Raw genomic sequence first — 16,985 nt, 5'->3', positions numbered from 1 at the left:
TGTAATAAAGGGGTTGAAGTTGAAGTTTTAAAATAGTTTTCTAATGTTTTCATTAAAGCCCCAATCTATTTTTTTCAACCACAAAATGTGAAGTATGTTCCCATATATATGACTGAATTTCACTTAGTGTGAAAGAGTCAAGACAGGGCAAGAAATTCGAGCATTAAATGGTCAGACGGGTTGTAAACAAACTAACTGTTAAGATAGATTATCTAAACCACTTTATTTGGAGGAAAACTAAACAGCATACTCAAAATGTCAGTAATAACCCATCAATTCACAGAAAAACTGTGAGCACGTAACTACATATGGTAGTATGGAAGGCCAACGTTGAACCAGGATGTCGATCTGTAAACTGTGATGAAGGTTTACAACTATTTGGGTAATTATTTTATAGCTCACCTTTGTTTTCTCTTCTAAATAACTTTAGCTAAGCTGGGGGTTTGTTTAAAACCTGTATAATCATCTGACTGCTTTTTGGTGGTTGGGCAAGCCTTTTGATTATATTTGGTTAAATGATTGTGCCTTTAACTATCTGTCTGCCATGACTCTCCAGAAAGCACAGCGATGCTGCTGATCACTACTGCACTACTTGCACAAAGAAAAATGGGAGTGGTTCAGACTTTTTAGGACCTTTAAGGGGTTAAAGAGTGGTGTGCTGGTCACATTTCAGATTCATACAACGAACGACTCAGAATAATTCTGCCACACAGGAGGCCCTGGCCCATTTGCTAATGCACACTGACAGTTTGAATCACCATAATAGGGGACTTGGTCTCTAAGTGATATAATTATTCGTAGTTTTAGCACTAAGTGCTTCCTTTAAAACCTTATCCACACATTGGGGGAGAGAAAGAGAGCGATGAAAAGCAAAAGATGATCAGGGAGAGACCAACCTTAGCAATCAGAAAAGATCAAATCACTCGAAGAGGTCAGTGCTGATGAATCACATATTAACTGTTAAATACCGCAGGCAGAAAATGTTTTCATCTGAAAGGGACGTGACAGAGCTATGAAGACAAAGACCACATCTGTAAGCCATGACAATACTGAGCTGCACACATGCAAGAAAAAAAAAAAAAACTTGCAGCATGGTTGTTGGCTCCCATTTCCTAAGATTAAAGTCAACCAAATATATGGAAATCGTTTCTAATCAAGCTATAATGGATGTCTCACACAGAATGGACTCCTATGGGCCCTCGTCTGTCTTGTTGGCAGTAATAGCACTGTTGTTGTGAGGGGCCTTTGAGTGCTGCTGAGACTGGAAAAGCACATAGGATACAGGCACTCGCTGCAATACGCAATTGTGTGTTTATTCAAAAGAAGAGTGAAGAGAAAGGAGTGATGACTATCAGTGCCTGATATCTATGATCTACGACTGCCCACTGCAAGTGGAGATGGGCAACGCAATGAAGCACCAAATTCACTGCATTTAAAGGAAAGATGGAAAACATCAGCATAGAGATCAAGAAACGATCAGGACTGGCTAACACAAAGGGCATTATGGGAACAGTGCTGGAGTGCTGTGTTCAAAATGCTACAGATGTAGAACTTGAAAAAGATAATCACATGACCTCAAGATTCTTTAAAGTGGTTGCTTTCCATTTGTTGCCATACATAATATTGTGTTTTGTATTCATGTTGTGTAAGTCTGTAATGCGTACAAGGCCACAGTGTCCACAGTGCAGTATCCCCAAAACTGGTTTCACTGGTATTTGCTCTGCTACACAGATCAAATCTAGAAACCCACAGGAGATGATTAAGTGCCGTGTTAAAGGTCAACTCTAATCTAATTGGCTCAGAGAATCACTGATGTTTTCAATGTTATGGTTTAGTCTCTGTATCTGCTCTTTGACTGAACTTTAAGCATACAAAAAACGTGCAAGGCAGAAAGAAATAAAAAATGATCATACTTACTCTTAAGGGAATAGTTTGACATATTGGGAAATATGCTTATTTGCTTTCTTACCAAAAGTTAGATGAGATTATACCGTATTATTATCATCAACCGGTAAACCCACTTTGTACTTCACACTTATTTTATTTTATACTTATACCCACTTGGTACTTAATTTATTTTCTGACCTGTATTATAGTGTATTATATTTTTTGCTTAGTACTTCTATTCCTGTGCGCACTGACGTGATAGTGAGCTGCTGTAACAAAGAGTTTCCCCTCGGGGATCAATAAAGTATTTCTGATTCCTGATTCTGAGAAGATTGATACCACTCTCACATCTGTATGCTAATATGAAGCCACAGCCAGCAGCTGGTTAGCTTAGAATTTGGAGCGGAAGCAATAGAGAAAAGTTAATGGTAGGTGGACTTTGTACAGAGCCATGTTTCCAGTCTTTATGCTAGGCTAAGATAATGCCTGCTGGCTCTAGCTTCTTATTTAGCAGACAGACATGACAGTGGTATTGATCTCATCTATTTTTAGGCAACAATAAATAAGCATATTTCCCAAAATGCCAACTATGTCTTTGAATATTGTCCCATCTTCGCAATATTAGCCTGTCAACAAACTCAGGCAACATGGCAAGAATTATTTGAATACAAAATAATATTTAAAAAAAGATAAATTATATTAAATTCAGAAATTATTCTATAGAAAAAAGTTCAGCCTTTTATATTGACATATATCACTGATTTAATAACTTTAGGATCTGTCCATCCGATATGATTGATTGGATGGTTAAATGTGTTGTGGTTTGAAATGTTTTTACTAGCTGGCCCCCTATGCTGCTGTTCACTTCTGTCTGAAAAGCTGCAAACTTCCACAGGTCACACCACCTTATGTATGTCAAAAAAATTAACTATCCCTTTAAGCTTTCAGGGCTCCAAAATTGCCTGCAGCTAATAAAAAAGACAATAAAAGACACACACTTCTAGACACACACCTTGAAGAGAGAGTTCTGCTTGAATAAGTGCTATCCAACCATCAAGTAATCAATTGCAGCACAGAGATGAACAGTTTAATACTGCCTTTCCCCCTCACCAAGTTAAAAAAGGAAGAAAGTGGCGGTCAATAAAATGAAGACAGGTTTTAAATTTTAATCAGGGGTAAAATTACTCTATTCGGAAGACTGTTGAGGCCTGAACTTCTTCAAGTTCAAGACAACTTCTTCGTCTTTCACGTGACTAGTGAAGGGTCCAAAAAAACGAAACAAAATCCACATGAAGAATCACACATCCTCTACAAATAGGTCTACCCCCAAGAGATTTACCTTTTTGTTTTTTTAAACAATGCTACCTGTCACTGCTTTCCTCCCCCACTTAAATCATCCCGGATTTCCCCTCCTGTCGTGTTCCATGCCACAGGCATTGCTTTTATTTTTATGGAAATGCCTCACTTAATCTCATGTGGGATGAGTTATGAGATCACATTACATGAAAAAGTAGTGTAGAGAATATAGTATTTCCCCCCCATCATAGAATTCTGGTGCGTATGAGGCTAACTACATGAGACAGAGTTTGATTTGGGTCTATTTTGCATTTCAAATATCCCCTTTCCCTCCATGTCTGTCCATTTTCTCTCCTTTCTCTCCAACATTTGTTAGGCAATTACAACCAAACGAGGACCTAATAGTCCAGTCTGCAAGCCTCAGTCTTCTCTTTCAAGTTCAGCCTCTCTGAGAAATGGACAGGGGCCAAATGCGTACCACAACCATGGTAAACACACACTTGTACACACACAGAAAGCCAATAAAAGACAGGTGTGGAACAGCAATAACGGAATACAGCAGACTGTCAGCTTCAAAAGCTAAAAGGACAAGGCCACCATATCTTGGCTGATAATTGTACACCCACCACCCAAGGTAAAAGCACTAAAGGTGGAGGAAAACACACAGATCAACATGCAGGACAGGGAGGTATAAAAACAGGACAGGAGAAGTAAAAACATGTTTGCTCTGTGTTTTTATCTCCACATGTGCAGACCTCCATACACACATGTTGCACTATTACACAACTATAAGAAAGGAGCTGTTGTTGAGGGACGAAGCCGAGCAAACAGCACCAATGGCAAAGAATGCCATTTTTGCTTGCTACTGCAAACAAGTCTGGAGTGGAATTGGCATAGCTGGAAATCACAGCAAAAATGTGGCTGAAACACCTGAGGCCAGGTTTAAACAGAAAGCACATAGGGGGAAAAATGGGAACAATGCTGGAAATACTTAAGGACACAGCAAGAAAAGACGTATGATTCATTTTAAAGTGAGTGTTGTGAGGCTAAGACTTCCATTTTAGAGGTTCTTTGGCTTTAAAGTAGTCCAGGTAGTTTTTCATGAATTCAATGTTGATTTTGGTACTTTGTATTGGTTTCAATAACACAATGTTGATAATATCTATACACAGTTAATGAAAGCTTTTCCATTTGCTCTTGTACAAATGGTTAAAATGGCTGTTTTGCCAGGAGCCTGCCATCATAGAGGGACAAAATGCAATAATAGATCAAATGGGGATAAAGCACACATCTTTCTTCCAAGGCCTTCATGGTGTTGCAATCGGCTGTACACAAACAAACTGAGGGAAGTAGTGTGAAGAATGAACAAAAACAGCTTGAGAGAGGTTCAAAACCTGCAGTCCTTCTCACCTCCACACACCTGGCCAAAGTCATCTATGTGAAGTAGGTGTGGATGTCAGATTGTAGGTTTCAGAAAGTTACAAATATTGTCAGATATTCCGATGTCAGAACAGTGTGGACAGAGAGGGTTTCAGACACCGTTCGATGATCCAACAAGCGCATCATTTGAAGCCAAGTGAAGCTAGGCTTGCTGCATGTGTTCACATTATTGCTAAAGTGCCTGCAAAACCTCTGCATTTTTGTAATTGCAGCTGGCACGTGCCTTTTGAAATTTGAAACATGGCGATCTGTGGCCACGCTGACTGCATATCACTCTTGGTTGATGATGCAATGGCGACCTTCGCAAGGATGAGAGAGTGAGTATATACACATTAATGGCTGCTGACAGTGGACACGCAGCCATAGAGGAGATGGCACACAGACCATGCTGGGCCCTTTAGTAGATAGAGAAATATTCCCATAAAAGTAATTTTAAAGGAAAAGGGTTTTATAATATTTCATAAGTAATAATGATGAATCCAGGTTATATTAAGACTGTGCTTTGTTGCTTTTTGCTGCTATCTTAAGTGCAGTAGCTCGAAAACAGTGCATTTCCGACCCCTAACAAACTGCTTCAAACTTCCAGTCATTTTCTGTTGTTACTTGGTGGTTTCGATGTGCTTAGGGGCTAGACGACAGATCGTGTGTGAAAAGCATGAGCAGCTGGACACTGAAAACATATCAGAACTTGGTGTTAATCGACAAAAACTGGACCCACTGTTTAACTGACAAGTGTAGAGCACTTAGCAACAAGACTGAGACAAAAGAAAAATCTGTGGATTAGCACTTTCCTATTCCTCTTCCATCATGCTTTTTGTGTCTCAGATGTAACGTACAGATGGTTGCCTCGCTGTCTGGTTGAGGAAGCCCTCAAACAACAACCTCTGATTAATGATTTTATATAATCAGCCCTTATGCGCTCTCACACACGCGTGCGTACAGGTGCCTCTCCCTTTGATGAATACAACAGCAGAGCATCTTTCTAATGGCCTCATCTTTCACGAGCCTCTCCGAGAGCTAATAAGAGTGCGGGGACGATTTGTTTTACCGATTTTCTCTTTTCGAGTGTGGCGGGCATGGAATTAATTACACTGATTAAATATTGTCTGACTGTGTTGTGTGCTGGGGAAGGGTTGAAGACAGACTATGTGAGTGTGTGTGTATGAATGCCTGTGTGTGTGCTAAGTGGCTAAAGTTGTGGCTCAGAATGGGTCCTGCTGTGAATATACATGGATAAATAGATATACAACAACAAATGCACTTAAGGAGAAAAAAAAAAAGATGCGCTTTAGCAAATTAATATTCAAGCATCAAGCTACAATTACCACTGCAGTAAAGGTTAAAGCACTTGCAAGTTAAAAATGTACCATTTCTTTATATCAAAGTGATGATGAGCATTTAAATAATAATAGCTTTTTTATAAAGCACTTATCTAAACAAAGTTACAAAGGGCTTTACAACAACAACAACATTAAATTACACTGATATACATAAACAGGATAATAGCCTAGATCATGTAAAACATACAAAACATAAAACAAGTAAATTTAGGAAATGAGTAAATGAGATGACAAGCGAGACAGGAGCAAAAAAACAAAAATTTAAAGCTGCATTAATAAAAACATTTTTGCTACTTGGCACGACAAGCTGTAAAAACAAGATTGACATATCACTTAATAAAGTTGATGGCTAACGTGTTAGCAAACAGTACACATCCGGCAGACACAGAACAACTTTAGCATTCATTTGGAATCCTGTTTCTGGTCACCTGACAAATGTAAATATTAACGATCAGCTTTTGCTTTCCACCAACTCCTGAGGGAAATATCTGACTCTTTAGCTGCTAAAGACTCCACTATGTTCACCAGCTGGTTGCTAACTTTGTGTGCCTGCCGTTTGGTGCAGTGGGTTTGTTTTTAACCAAAAAGACTGCTGGCTGAGGCTGGAAAGAACGCTAATGAGAGCAGTGATGGTGAGCCAAAACAGTAAAGCCGCACACCATTAAACCAAAACAATGACCGGAAAGATGCTAAAAAAACACTCAGAGTCTGGTGATAATTATGTATGGGTTCATTACAACGTGCGGCACCTTTCACATTACACATAGTCAATTGATCCAATATTAATGTAAAAATATTGATAAGTGCAGCTTTAAATTCTAAAATATATATATTATATTATAATAATAATAATAATAATAATAATAATAATAATAATAATATAAACATTGTCTTCAACTAACAATAATTTTCATTATGACTAATATATGAATTATTACATGAAAATGTCCGATAAATACTTCAACACAACCATGTTTAAAAATGTATAAACAGTATTAATGAAAAGTATGGAAAAGACAGTATATTACAGTATAATGAGCGTACATGCAAATACGACATTAAGTTTCCAGCCTATAGACTGGACCAAAGAGCAAACAGCGTACAGGAACAAGGAAACCCTCCAACACATACGTGAATTCCCTCCCATATACACATATACACCCTCAGCTAAGTCATATGGGGCTCTGACCTCAGAGAAGTTACTCATGGTTACCCAGAAGAACATGGGCAAACATCCTTGCAGTGTGGAAATGGTGCAGTGGCGCAAGCCCAGAGAGTTGTCAACTGTCTGACCTCTTTCTCACTCAAGAGAGCCATGACTGACTCTTTCCATCTTCCCCCAGTGCCCCTGTCAAACCACTAACACTTCCTCAACCAGCAGCAGCCTCACGCATGAACAGTGGAGGAGACGGAGGGATAGGAGTAAAATAAACACAAAAAAACTTTAAGATCTCGCCCCGGGCAACTAACAGCCCTTTAGTAAGCGCAAGCTTACAGACGGAATATGATTCAAGTGCGAGTCATCTTTTACTGATGTAAGTTACAGAAACAGAGGAGAGTGTGTGAAGAACATAAAAGAGAATGAAAGATAGATAGCAGATGTGGAGTTACATATAGGTTATTTGAGTGAAAAGCAGAAAAGAAAGGTAATGACAGGGCAGAGATAGAGATGTGGACAGAAGGGTGAAAATTGAGCTGTGTGAGTGGACTCAGTCTTTAGAGTTGAGTCAGGAAGAAAGATCGGAGATGAGGCCAGCAACGATGAGCTCACCGCCTCCTTCTGTCTTTTATCGCAACACTCTTGAGCAACCAAAGAGCAGATTTACACCAGAGGCTCGCAAGCTTTTCCACAACAAGGAACCCCGCGGCCATTCTGCCAGGAAATTACATCTGAGAAAATACTGGCAAGACCAACCACCCACACCTCCCTCCCCACACACACACACACACACACACACACACACACACATTCAACAAACTGAAAACTGAAAATCATACGTGAACTGACACTGAGAAAATACAGTGATAACAAGTACGAACCCCATAGAAACTACACACTAAACATCTTTGTAAGTGATGGGAAATAAAAAGCAAATCTGATGCAAATAGCTGCTCTTTTACATACTTCAGTGTGAAGTTTATCAGAATAGTTTTTTCCCCTCACAGGCGATCTCGATTGCCTACATTAACAATCACCTATAAATTCTTCAAAATGTGCAATATGTGGCATGTAGTATAGAGTAGATGTAGTGCTAAAAACAATTAATCGCACAGAAAATTAATCACCAACAATTTTGCTACTTGATTTATCGTTTAATTTATATATCAAGCACATTGTGTAACATTTGCAGTTTTCAGCCCCTTAAGTTTGTTATATCTAAACACAAAGAGATGTACAAGAACGTCACCTAAATAAAATTAGCTACATTTGACAAACTGTCTGATCACAGAATAAGTTGCTAAAAAGTATGAAACTGACCAGACATTTGATTCGCCAACTTTGATACTTAAAGATACACATTTGAGTACCAAAAAAAGTGCTGATGTTTGATACCTAATTAATGACCAGGTTTAGGAGCTTTTAAACATGTCAGGACCTAAAATGTCGGGAGTTAAGAAGCCCCACAGTGTTTTCAGCCCACTGACTGCCTGTCCCATACAGTTTAATCCTGTTCAACTTCGCTGCCTCGCTTTGTCAGAGTCACCGATGCTTCAAAAAGCGTCAGGGACCCATTACAGCTTTATGTAATGTTGCGGAGACAGGGACGTGCACACACATATACACACAGATCCCTCCCACCCCCACTTTCTGTGAACAAGGGGGTTTTCTACAGCTGGGTAACAAAGCATGACCCAATAATCCCAAAGCTTGACTCAAAGCTTAAGAAACCCCCCTTCCCTCCCTCCTCTTATATCCCTTCCGCCTGCTCTCTGAGGACTTTATAAGGCTCTGGCAAGGAAGGCTTCTGGACGCACATGTGTGTGTATGTGGCATGTATGAGTTTTTTTTTGTTTTGTTTTTTTTTACAAATACAAGCACGCTTAGCTCTGATTATTCTAATTATGATTATTATGAACACATGGGCTGATGAGTTGTTCAATCTGTCAGTAGTACGGTTAAAAGAGGCTGACAGACAAAGGCCTTTACTTATAATGTACGGGGGTGGAGGGCATCTAAGAGACATACCCCTCAGTTTAATTGTTGGCACATACACAGATGTCTTCAATGGTAAACATTATCAATTTGTACTGAAATGACTCTCTTCTCCAAAACAATTTTATTATTACTCAGCTTGCTGAAGGTGCTGTTACACATGCAAACTTTTAGGGCAATGAAGATCAGCAGCCAGAGACAAACAGAGTGAGAAACCATGTCCAGCGTATATTCTAATTGTCCCCTGTAAATAAGAAATGATATAAAATGAAAAGAAAAAATGATATCCCTCATGTGGCTCCCTGTCTCATTATGGAAATTAGATTTTGTGTCGTTTAATCTTTTCTTTTTCATTGTGACAACAGTTGTCCTCCTCTTCTCACACACTCATAGTCTGGTCTTAAACTTTCCGTGACCCAGACACTGAATTTCTGCACAGCAGAAAAGCAGCATCACACATTTCCCACCTCCATAGCACCAGATCCCTTATTACATGACAAAACATGAGCAATTCCAGATCTGGCTTTAGGCACACTGATTCTGAGAAACCGTGACAAAAACAAGTCTATAGATGAGCATGAGTTTATAGGAACAGGACCTCCTGCTGGGCTTGTGATAGCTGTGAGGAATAACAAAAAAAATATTATATCTAATGATAGCCTAGCTTGTGAGCTCATCGCTTTAGTGGTTTTAGTGCTCCCTGTTGTTTGCTGCATCGTGATTGTGTCATTTAGATTTTTCATTGAATCGAATGTGAGGGGAATTACTATAAGAGTGCCTGATTTGCCCAAAATTGATGGATGTCTTTAAACTTTTAGGCCGGCAGTGGAAAAGAGCTGTTTCCGCTCACCTAAAGTCACAAACACAGGTGAGAGCTGCATGACAACGCAGCATCACTCATCGTAACTTGAGACTGACAGATGATGACTCTGTCTTGACTACAGGCAAACCAAACTAAATTAAATTAAAGGTGTAAATACACCAAAAATAGTACTTGCTTTTGGTGTATAAATGTAGTTTGCAGCCCATTCTAAACAATTAATATGCACATCATGTGGTTCAAAACTTTAATACCAGTTTCCCAGACTGCAATGCCAAATTTTAAACCATGCACCATCAACATGCATGTGTCAGCACGCAGCCTTGTCTCATTCCTAATCTCTCCGCAGCAAGTTCCTATTACAAAGTACATGAGATACGTCCACCTCGCTTTCTTAAAAACAAGTACTGCCACTATTTTAAGTGGCCATTTTATTATGCCATGTCAGGTGAAAGCAATCTTAAGACTGTCATTTACAGGTGTGTAACATGATCCTTAATGAGTGCATTGTGTATGAGCGTGCTCGGTTGCCCAGCCTATCTAAATCCAGCCATGAAAAAAAAAAACAATTGTTCTCCTGTTAAGTCAGTCAGTGAGTGAACCTTGCACGGTAACTGGTTCCCATGGTCTGCAAAGTGAAGAACAAGCTAATCTTATCTTGATGTCACACAGCTATTTAGCCCGTCTTGTGTTTTGTTGACAGAAAGACAAAATCACGTGCCTGCCTGTTATGACTGACCTTGGGAGAGATTGGAAACGATTCGCTGGTGAGGCAGGTAAGACTGGAAGTGTTTGCTTACGGGAGTATGCTTTGTTTTGACCGTTTAAATTTCAACTGCAGTTTATACCCAGTGGGAAACAGCTTCTTTAAAAGGGATAGTTTGGGTTTTTTGAAGTGGGGTTGTATGAAGCACAGTCAGCGTATTACCTACAGTAGATAGCGGTCGGCACGTCCCCAGTTTGGAGAAGCAGAGAGTTGTACCAGCATGGAAGCTAAGCAATGCATTGCTGTGGACGAGCGCTATCTACTGAAGGTAATACATTGACTATGAATAAGTACCTACAACCCCACTTTAAAAACCCAAACTTTCCCTGTAACCACAAAATATAATCATTTTAAAATAGAGCTCTGTAGATGCACACACCAGCATTAACAGATTAATCCCCTACTTCTGCTAACACACATGGCTTCATCTATGTGGGAGTGCCAAGCTGATGTGTTTGTAATGACAGGAAGTGTTAAAAGTAGGTCATCACTTCTAACTTGCTCAAGTACCCTTCACTCAAATTATAGTTTACAAACCATCCTTGAATATGGCACAAATGTAAGGCCTCGAGGCAATCAACAGCACTAAAGCCCAGACAAATCTGACGTCAATAACTTCCCTGGTTGTATGGAGATGTTCTAATATATCAACTCTCTCAGACTCAAACTTGCAAAACTTGTCAAGCCAGCCGAAGACACATCTCACTTTAATATTCATAAATCTAGAATTTCATTTAATTATGGGGTGGATCGATGAGCATTAATAAGATGCAATTAGATACAGCAGTGACAGAGAAACGCAGCAGCCACAGTTTGCAGCCTCTACCCCCCCTCTCGATACCTTGGAGCAACATGAAACCCCAGACAAGCTCCAGTGGCTCTCGCACCATATGGCCTAAGGAAAATGCTTAACCATAAAAAGGCTTTTTTTGGACTATCCATCGGTTTCATCTCATCCATTTCCCTTAAGTCTGAGCTCATTTTGTGGCTGTGCAGAGCCGGAGGTATGAAGCTAATGAGAATGTGAGTGGAGATGGAGCTTTGCGGAATGGCCCTTTGTTTGGAAACAGCCTCTCTGCAGCGCTGGAAATGCGAGACGCTTATCGATCATTTCAACTGGAAGCCTTTTGTGTGGCAAGCGACTGAGAGGCTGCGGGCAGACGCACTAATAAACGCAGTTTAACGCTATAAACAGCTACTTAGAGGTTGACTTTAATCATAAAAACAACACAAACACCCCCTGCATGTATTTTCCACGTTGGTGGCGACTGCGCTCTTTGTCCGACCAGCAGCAGTAAATAAACAGAAAACTGTGGGGGGATTTTTTTCGGATTAACGTTGGATTAATCATAATAAGAGACCCAATAACCGCCTTTGTTCCTTGTCTAAGCCTCCCTCAATCGATGGTGAGTTTAGAAAAAAACGACTTTTGCAACGGGGAATTCGCACAAACAAAAATAAAGCCCCAACGCTATAACGCTGGGTCCTTTTGTATCCGCGTCTGTCAGCCCTCCTCCTCTGCGCCTCCCCCTGCCTCTCTGCCGGGGTTAACGTTACGGCTCCAGCCAGCTCCGACCGTCGACGAGGAGCCCCGGAGAGGAAGAAAAGTGCTGATAGTTGCCGAAACACGGCTTCTCTTGTTTGAAAACCCTAATACACTGCGAGGCAAGGCTTCAACGCGAAGGCAAAACTGGGCAAAGAGGCAGTAGCCAGCGGTAGAGCTACAGAGTAATGAAAAGCAACAATAGGAAGCCCTTTAATTTTTTAACAGCAGCTGGTCGGCTAAGCTAGCAAGCAACCTTCGCTTCCCTTTTCAGAGAGGCCGATAAAAGGTCAAAATTTTACAACAAATGTTTCCCTGTAAGCCAAAGTTACTAAAGTAAAAACACACCCGTGTCTAGTCATATATGCGGGGGAAACGGACGCTTTGCATACTTTCCACGATAGCAGGGAAAACTTCCATCAATCATCCCCCGTAAACATCCAGCAGCAGCAGGAGAGACTTGGAAAAACGGTCCATAATGTTTGTGCCAAAAAGCTTCGCCTCGGTTACTGTGAAATATTCCACTTACCGACTTGTAAAACGTTTTCCACACAGCCGGTCTCTAGCAGCCTTATACCGCGGCGAAAAGGCAGTCCGTCCCCCGTTCCCACTGCTCCGGCTGCCCCCACGGTAGCCGTCGTACCGGCGGTAGATCCTCCGCCACCGCCGGCGGTTGTTGCTCCGGACCCAGCGCCCCCAGCCCCGCCGGTAGCCGCCGACGGACCCTCCTCGCCGGCGACTCGGCACTGAAACGAAGAGTACATGCATATCTCCTTTTCGTTGCGGGGAAAAGACCAATATACGATGCGGCGCTGGACGGGTTCCGGGATCCGCTCGAAGCGCTCCTCTACTCTCTCGAAGGCCCACTTTTCCGCTACTGCCTTCGCGGCGCAGTCCAGAAGGGACTCCGGGGAACGATACCGGGAGCTGGGCAACCCGCTGCCATGGCCGGGCCCCGGGCCGGGACCTCGGGGAGCCGGGCGCAGGCAGGGTCGCTTGCTGGCCGGTGGTAAGGAGAGGAGAGGATGGGGCTGTTCTCTGCGTCCTTCCGCCATGGCGAGCCGATCAACACTGACGAGACGGACGGTGTGCGGACACCGAGCAGCAGCAGGAAACCGAGTACACACACACACACACACTCACTCACAAACATACACACACACACACACTGAGCAGCCAGTGTCAAACCAGACAGGATCTCAGACAAGACTTCCGATCACAACTTTCAAAATAAAATTCGCTATTTGCAAGTGGGCTTCACAATTCAACAACACAAACAAAAACAACTGTCAGATTTAGCAGCATCTTACTTGCAATAGGGTGCCAGTCAGAATGTGACTGACATAACACTTGAAGACATTTGGGTCACATATCATGGCCGAAGTCCCCATTTACACCATTTCACTGAAAGGTGTGCTAGTTGTTAAATGGATACAGAAGGTTTAAACTTATTTTTTACACAATGCAACGTAACATACCTATGACAAGTAGGTGATTTGAGGGGAGATGCCATCCCCCATGTTAGCAAAATGACCAAAATGAATCCCCCTTGTTAACCTGCCAGCCCCCCTCTTCATCTCCTAGTGGCAGAGAGAGTGCAGGGTCAGAGGGGTTGTTTAGTTGAATATGTTAGTCTAGTCTGGCTGACTCATTGATCCTTTATCAGACTGAGGTTTGTACAAGTTAGAATCTATGGCCTTGGCCATGGCTCTGAAAAATCAGTAGCCTAACTGTGCTGTGTATTGATAAATCCATGCCGCTGTGCGTGGTGCTGAAGTAGCAGATGGATTTTTAATTGTGCTTTTTTCTCTCAGTCCCGCTCTTCTGTCAGTTTAGTCTTGCATCTATAATATTCTCTAAACTATATACTATAAATACTCAATTCTATACTCTATTGTAGCCTATATATTCTATAGAGGAGTGTCACCTTCATGATCAAAGTAGCAAGTCATGGACACCCCCCCCCCCAATCACTGACTGCCTACAACTGATGCATTACCAATGTTGGTTATGTTACTTCAATGTTACTTCAAATATCAACTTTGCTATACTTTCAGGTATGTTCTCCATATCTTATTTCAATCACTCAGAGCAATCCATAAACCTGTCACTTTTATTGCACTTCTAAATGTCTGATTTGTGATACTTTTTCCAAATTCTTTATTGAGCCCATTCGCCCTATTTGCATCATTTTTTCTTATACATGCATGCTAAATATCAGAATGTAATTGACCCATGGAGCAAATTATTATTCCAAGATAAAGCAAGTGAATAGTGTTCTAGTAATCTAGTACAGGCGCTTAGCAGCTGTTATATTGTTGGCTATGACTAGGTCGCCTATGGTTTTATAGTAAAGGATCCTAATCAGAATAGGCTGGAATGGAGAGGAGTTGTCCAGCTATGACCTCACTAGCCTAATGTAAATATACAAGCTAAAACCACTTTGTTAAATGACAACTTCTCCATAAATATAACTGTAGGTGATGATGCTGGAAATTCATTGAAGCCACCAATGCTTAAGAATAAATGAATTTAGTGATATAACAGTCCCTTTCCAGACCTATTCTGAAATAGCTGAATTTATGACCTCTGAAGGGCTGAAGAACATGGAACACTTCCCTGCTTCTTTATAGGAATTTCTCCCCAGATGAAGAAAAAGTAAAGGAATTTGACCTACTATTTAACCTATTCTCTAAATTTGAAGTTGTTACATCTTCTCTGACCCTATTTTCTATTTTTCATTTTAAACTTTAAGTCCATTGGTTGCCTTTTCCATAGTGTTTTATCTTTCCTTCTGTTGCAGAGAAGTGTTCTGGATGCTAAAGAATTAGAAGATCATGTTTTGGAGATGATATGCAGTGTGAAAAGTCAACAACAAGGTCTGACTCAGGTGCATCTTGATCCTTTTCAGCGTCTGTGGATACTTTGGTCCTTAAGGCTGCTAGCAGTTGTTCTTCCAAGGCCTGTCAGCTCTCCACTGGTGCAGATATTTCATCATCCTATAGTGTGGATCTGCGCTGGCTCATCTCCTTCAGGCGTCATCTTCCTGCATGCCCACAGCCTGGGTTTCCAGAAACTACAGTATAGCTGCCATTTCCTTCTCAAAATCTTTTTGGGCCATTAAGAATATTGCATTAATACATTCAATATGACACAGTGTCTGAAATATCCATCAACTTTTTTTGTGCATCATGCAATTAGTTTGTTGAATATAAGTCTTCTGGTAATAGTGAGTCTTTTATTTTAAAAGCCCAATCTCTTAATTTCCTGTCTCGTAGGCTACATGTCTGTGTGACTTGATGCAGCTGAGGAGGCAGAAAGAGCAACAGAGAGAATGAGAGAGAAAGAGAAGGGGAGGGGGTCAGTAGATTGATGGGAGGTGGAGGATGTTACACATCACTAACCAACATAATAACAAAACACTCCAGTCTCCGATCAGCATGGCATGCCAACTAACAGCTCCCTGATCTGCTCTCTTATATTCAATATGCTTTATTATTTAAATGAATGGGTGTAAGCCATTGATGCAAAAGAAACCATCTGACACAATGTAAAAAATCATGGTGACAATAAAAAACACAACATACATAAACCAAACACCAGTTAACCTAATAATAAATAATCAACAACAGTAATAAGTAATAAATGAAATATATAACATACACATACATGCAATCCTCCTATTGCAGTTTTCCTGTAATCTTTTATTGCTGCAAAATGTATTTTAAGATCATTAACTTGCAGGAGTGAAAAAGTGTTGTTATGACTCCTGCACTCTTCCTTTGACATGACAGTAAAGTCCTTGACACATGCACATTTTACATTGAAGCAGCTAATGATCCCAACTTCTCCTCATGAATACCAAAGTTACTGCTTTGCAAACTGAATTCACACCATTATGTGTCCTATACATATCAATTACCTCAGGTCAGCGAATACACATTCATTTGAATTGGTGCAGTACGCAGCTGTGTGGCCGTTTCCCACAGCAGGACACACAGAGTTTGGAGCCAACTGCCAACTTAATACTTCATCCGAGGCTATGCCTGAATGTTAAAGACATTCAAAGTAATGACGCAACATTGTGGGGCAAAATCCACAAAGAAAAAGTACTTAGAATAGAAAGGAATACAATAACACTGTGATGTGCACATAGTTAATAGTAATGTTAGTGCTTTTTATGACAATTACTAAGGTATTGTGAAAATATGGTAAAGGGCTGTGTATACTCAATAGTGATCTAAGTTTACAATCATTTTTAGGTAAATCTACATCTGTTTTGACTGTGAGAATTTTTAATAGTATAATATCTGACCCTTAGAAGGCCAAGGTCCTTTTGGGGGCTCAAAGAAGAATTTGTTGTGTTTGGCTGTGCATGTTTGTGTATATTAAATGTCTGTGTGTGCTTCAGTGTGTATATGGTGGCATCCTTGTGTGAATGTAGCAGTCCACTGGTGATAAATAGAAAGAATAGTGACATGCTGACAACCTGCTGTGGAGAAGACGACACCAGACCTGTGTATGTCTGAGCGTGTCCATGTCGGTGTGTTTGTTTATACACACACACCAACATGGACACACTCACCGTAAAATAGGTTGAGTTTGCTAAGTTATTAAAGAAAGCAATATTTGCATACATACATACAGTAGTAGCACTTAACCGGTAACTATAAGAGACTTTGGTGCTTCTTAGCCTCTAACTTTTAAAGGATGCACAGTTTTGAAAACATATTACACAT

The 16,985-nt window shown here is 40.7% G+C and overlaps 1 protein-coding gene and 1 long non-coding RNA gene across 3 annotated transcripts in view; one reads left to right on the top strand and one right to left on the bottom strand.

The window, feature by feature from the left end:
• zswim5 (zinc finger, SWIM-type containing 5) overlaps nt 1-13,792 on the bottom strand; it is a 71,349-nt gene extending 57,557 nt beyond the window's left edge. Inside the window, exon 1 of the mRNA XM_044218778.1 lies at nt 12,776-13,792. Coding sequence (XP_044074713.1) covers nt 12,776-13,301 — 526 coding nt within the window. The 5' untranslated portion in view covers nt 13,302-13,792. The remainder of the gene's footprint in view (nt 1-12,775) is intronic.
• On the top strand, nt 7,855-16,663 carry LOC122886495. Of its 2 annotated transcripts, none has more exons than XR_006380371.1 (2): nt 7,855-10,713; nt 15,050-16,663. It is a non-coding gene; the product is annotated as an uncharacterized LOC122886495 (long non-coding RNA). The 2 variants fall into 2 exon arrangements; XR_006380372.1 differs by lacking the exon at nt 7,855-10,713 and adding an exon at nt 13,236-13,365.
• Nucleotides 16,664-16,985: the final 322 nt, after the last annotated feature.

This window comes from Siniperca chuatsi, linkage group LG13 (genome assembly GCF_020085105.1).
Source record: "Siniperca chuatsi isolate FFG_IHB_CAS linkage group LG13, ASM2008510v1, whole genome shotgun sequence".
In the NCBI taxonomy this organism is placed as follows: domain Eukaryota; kingdom Metazoa; phylum Chordata; class Actinopteri; order Centrarchiformes; family Sinipercidae; genus Siniperca; species Siniperca chuatsi.
The sequence above is the reverse complement of the archived record's forward strand: the minus strand, read 5'-3'. Positions and strand labels throughout refer to the sequence as shown.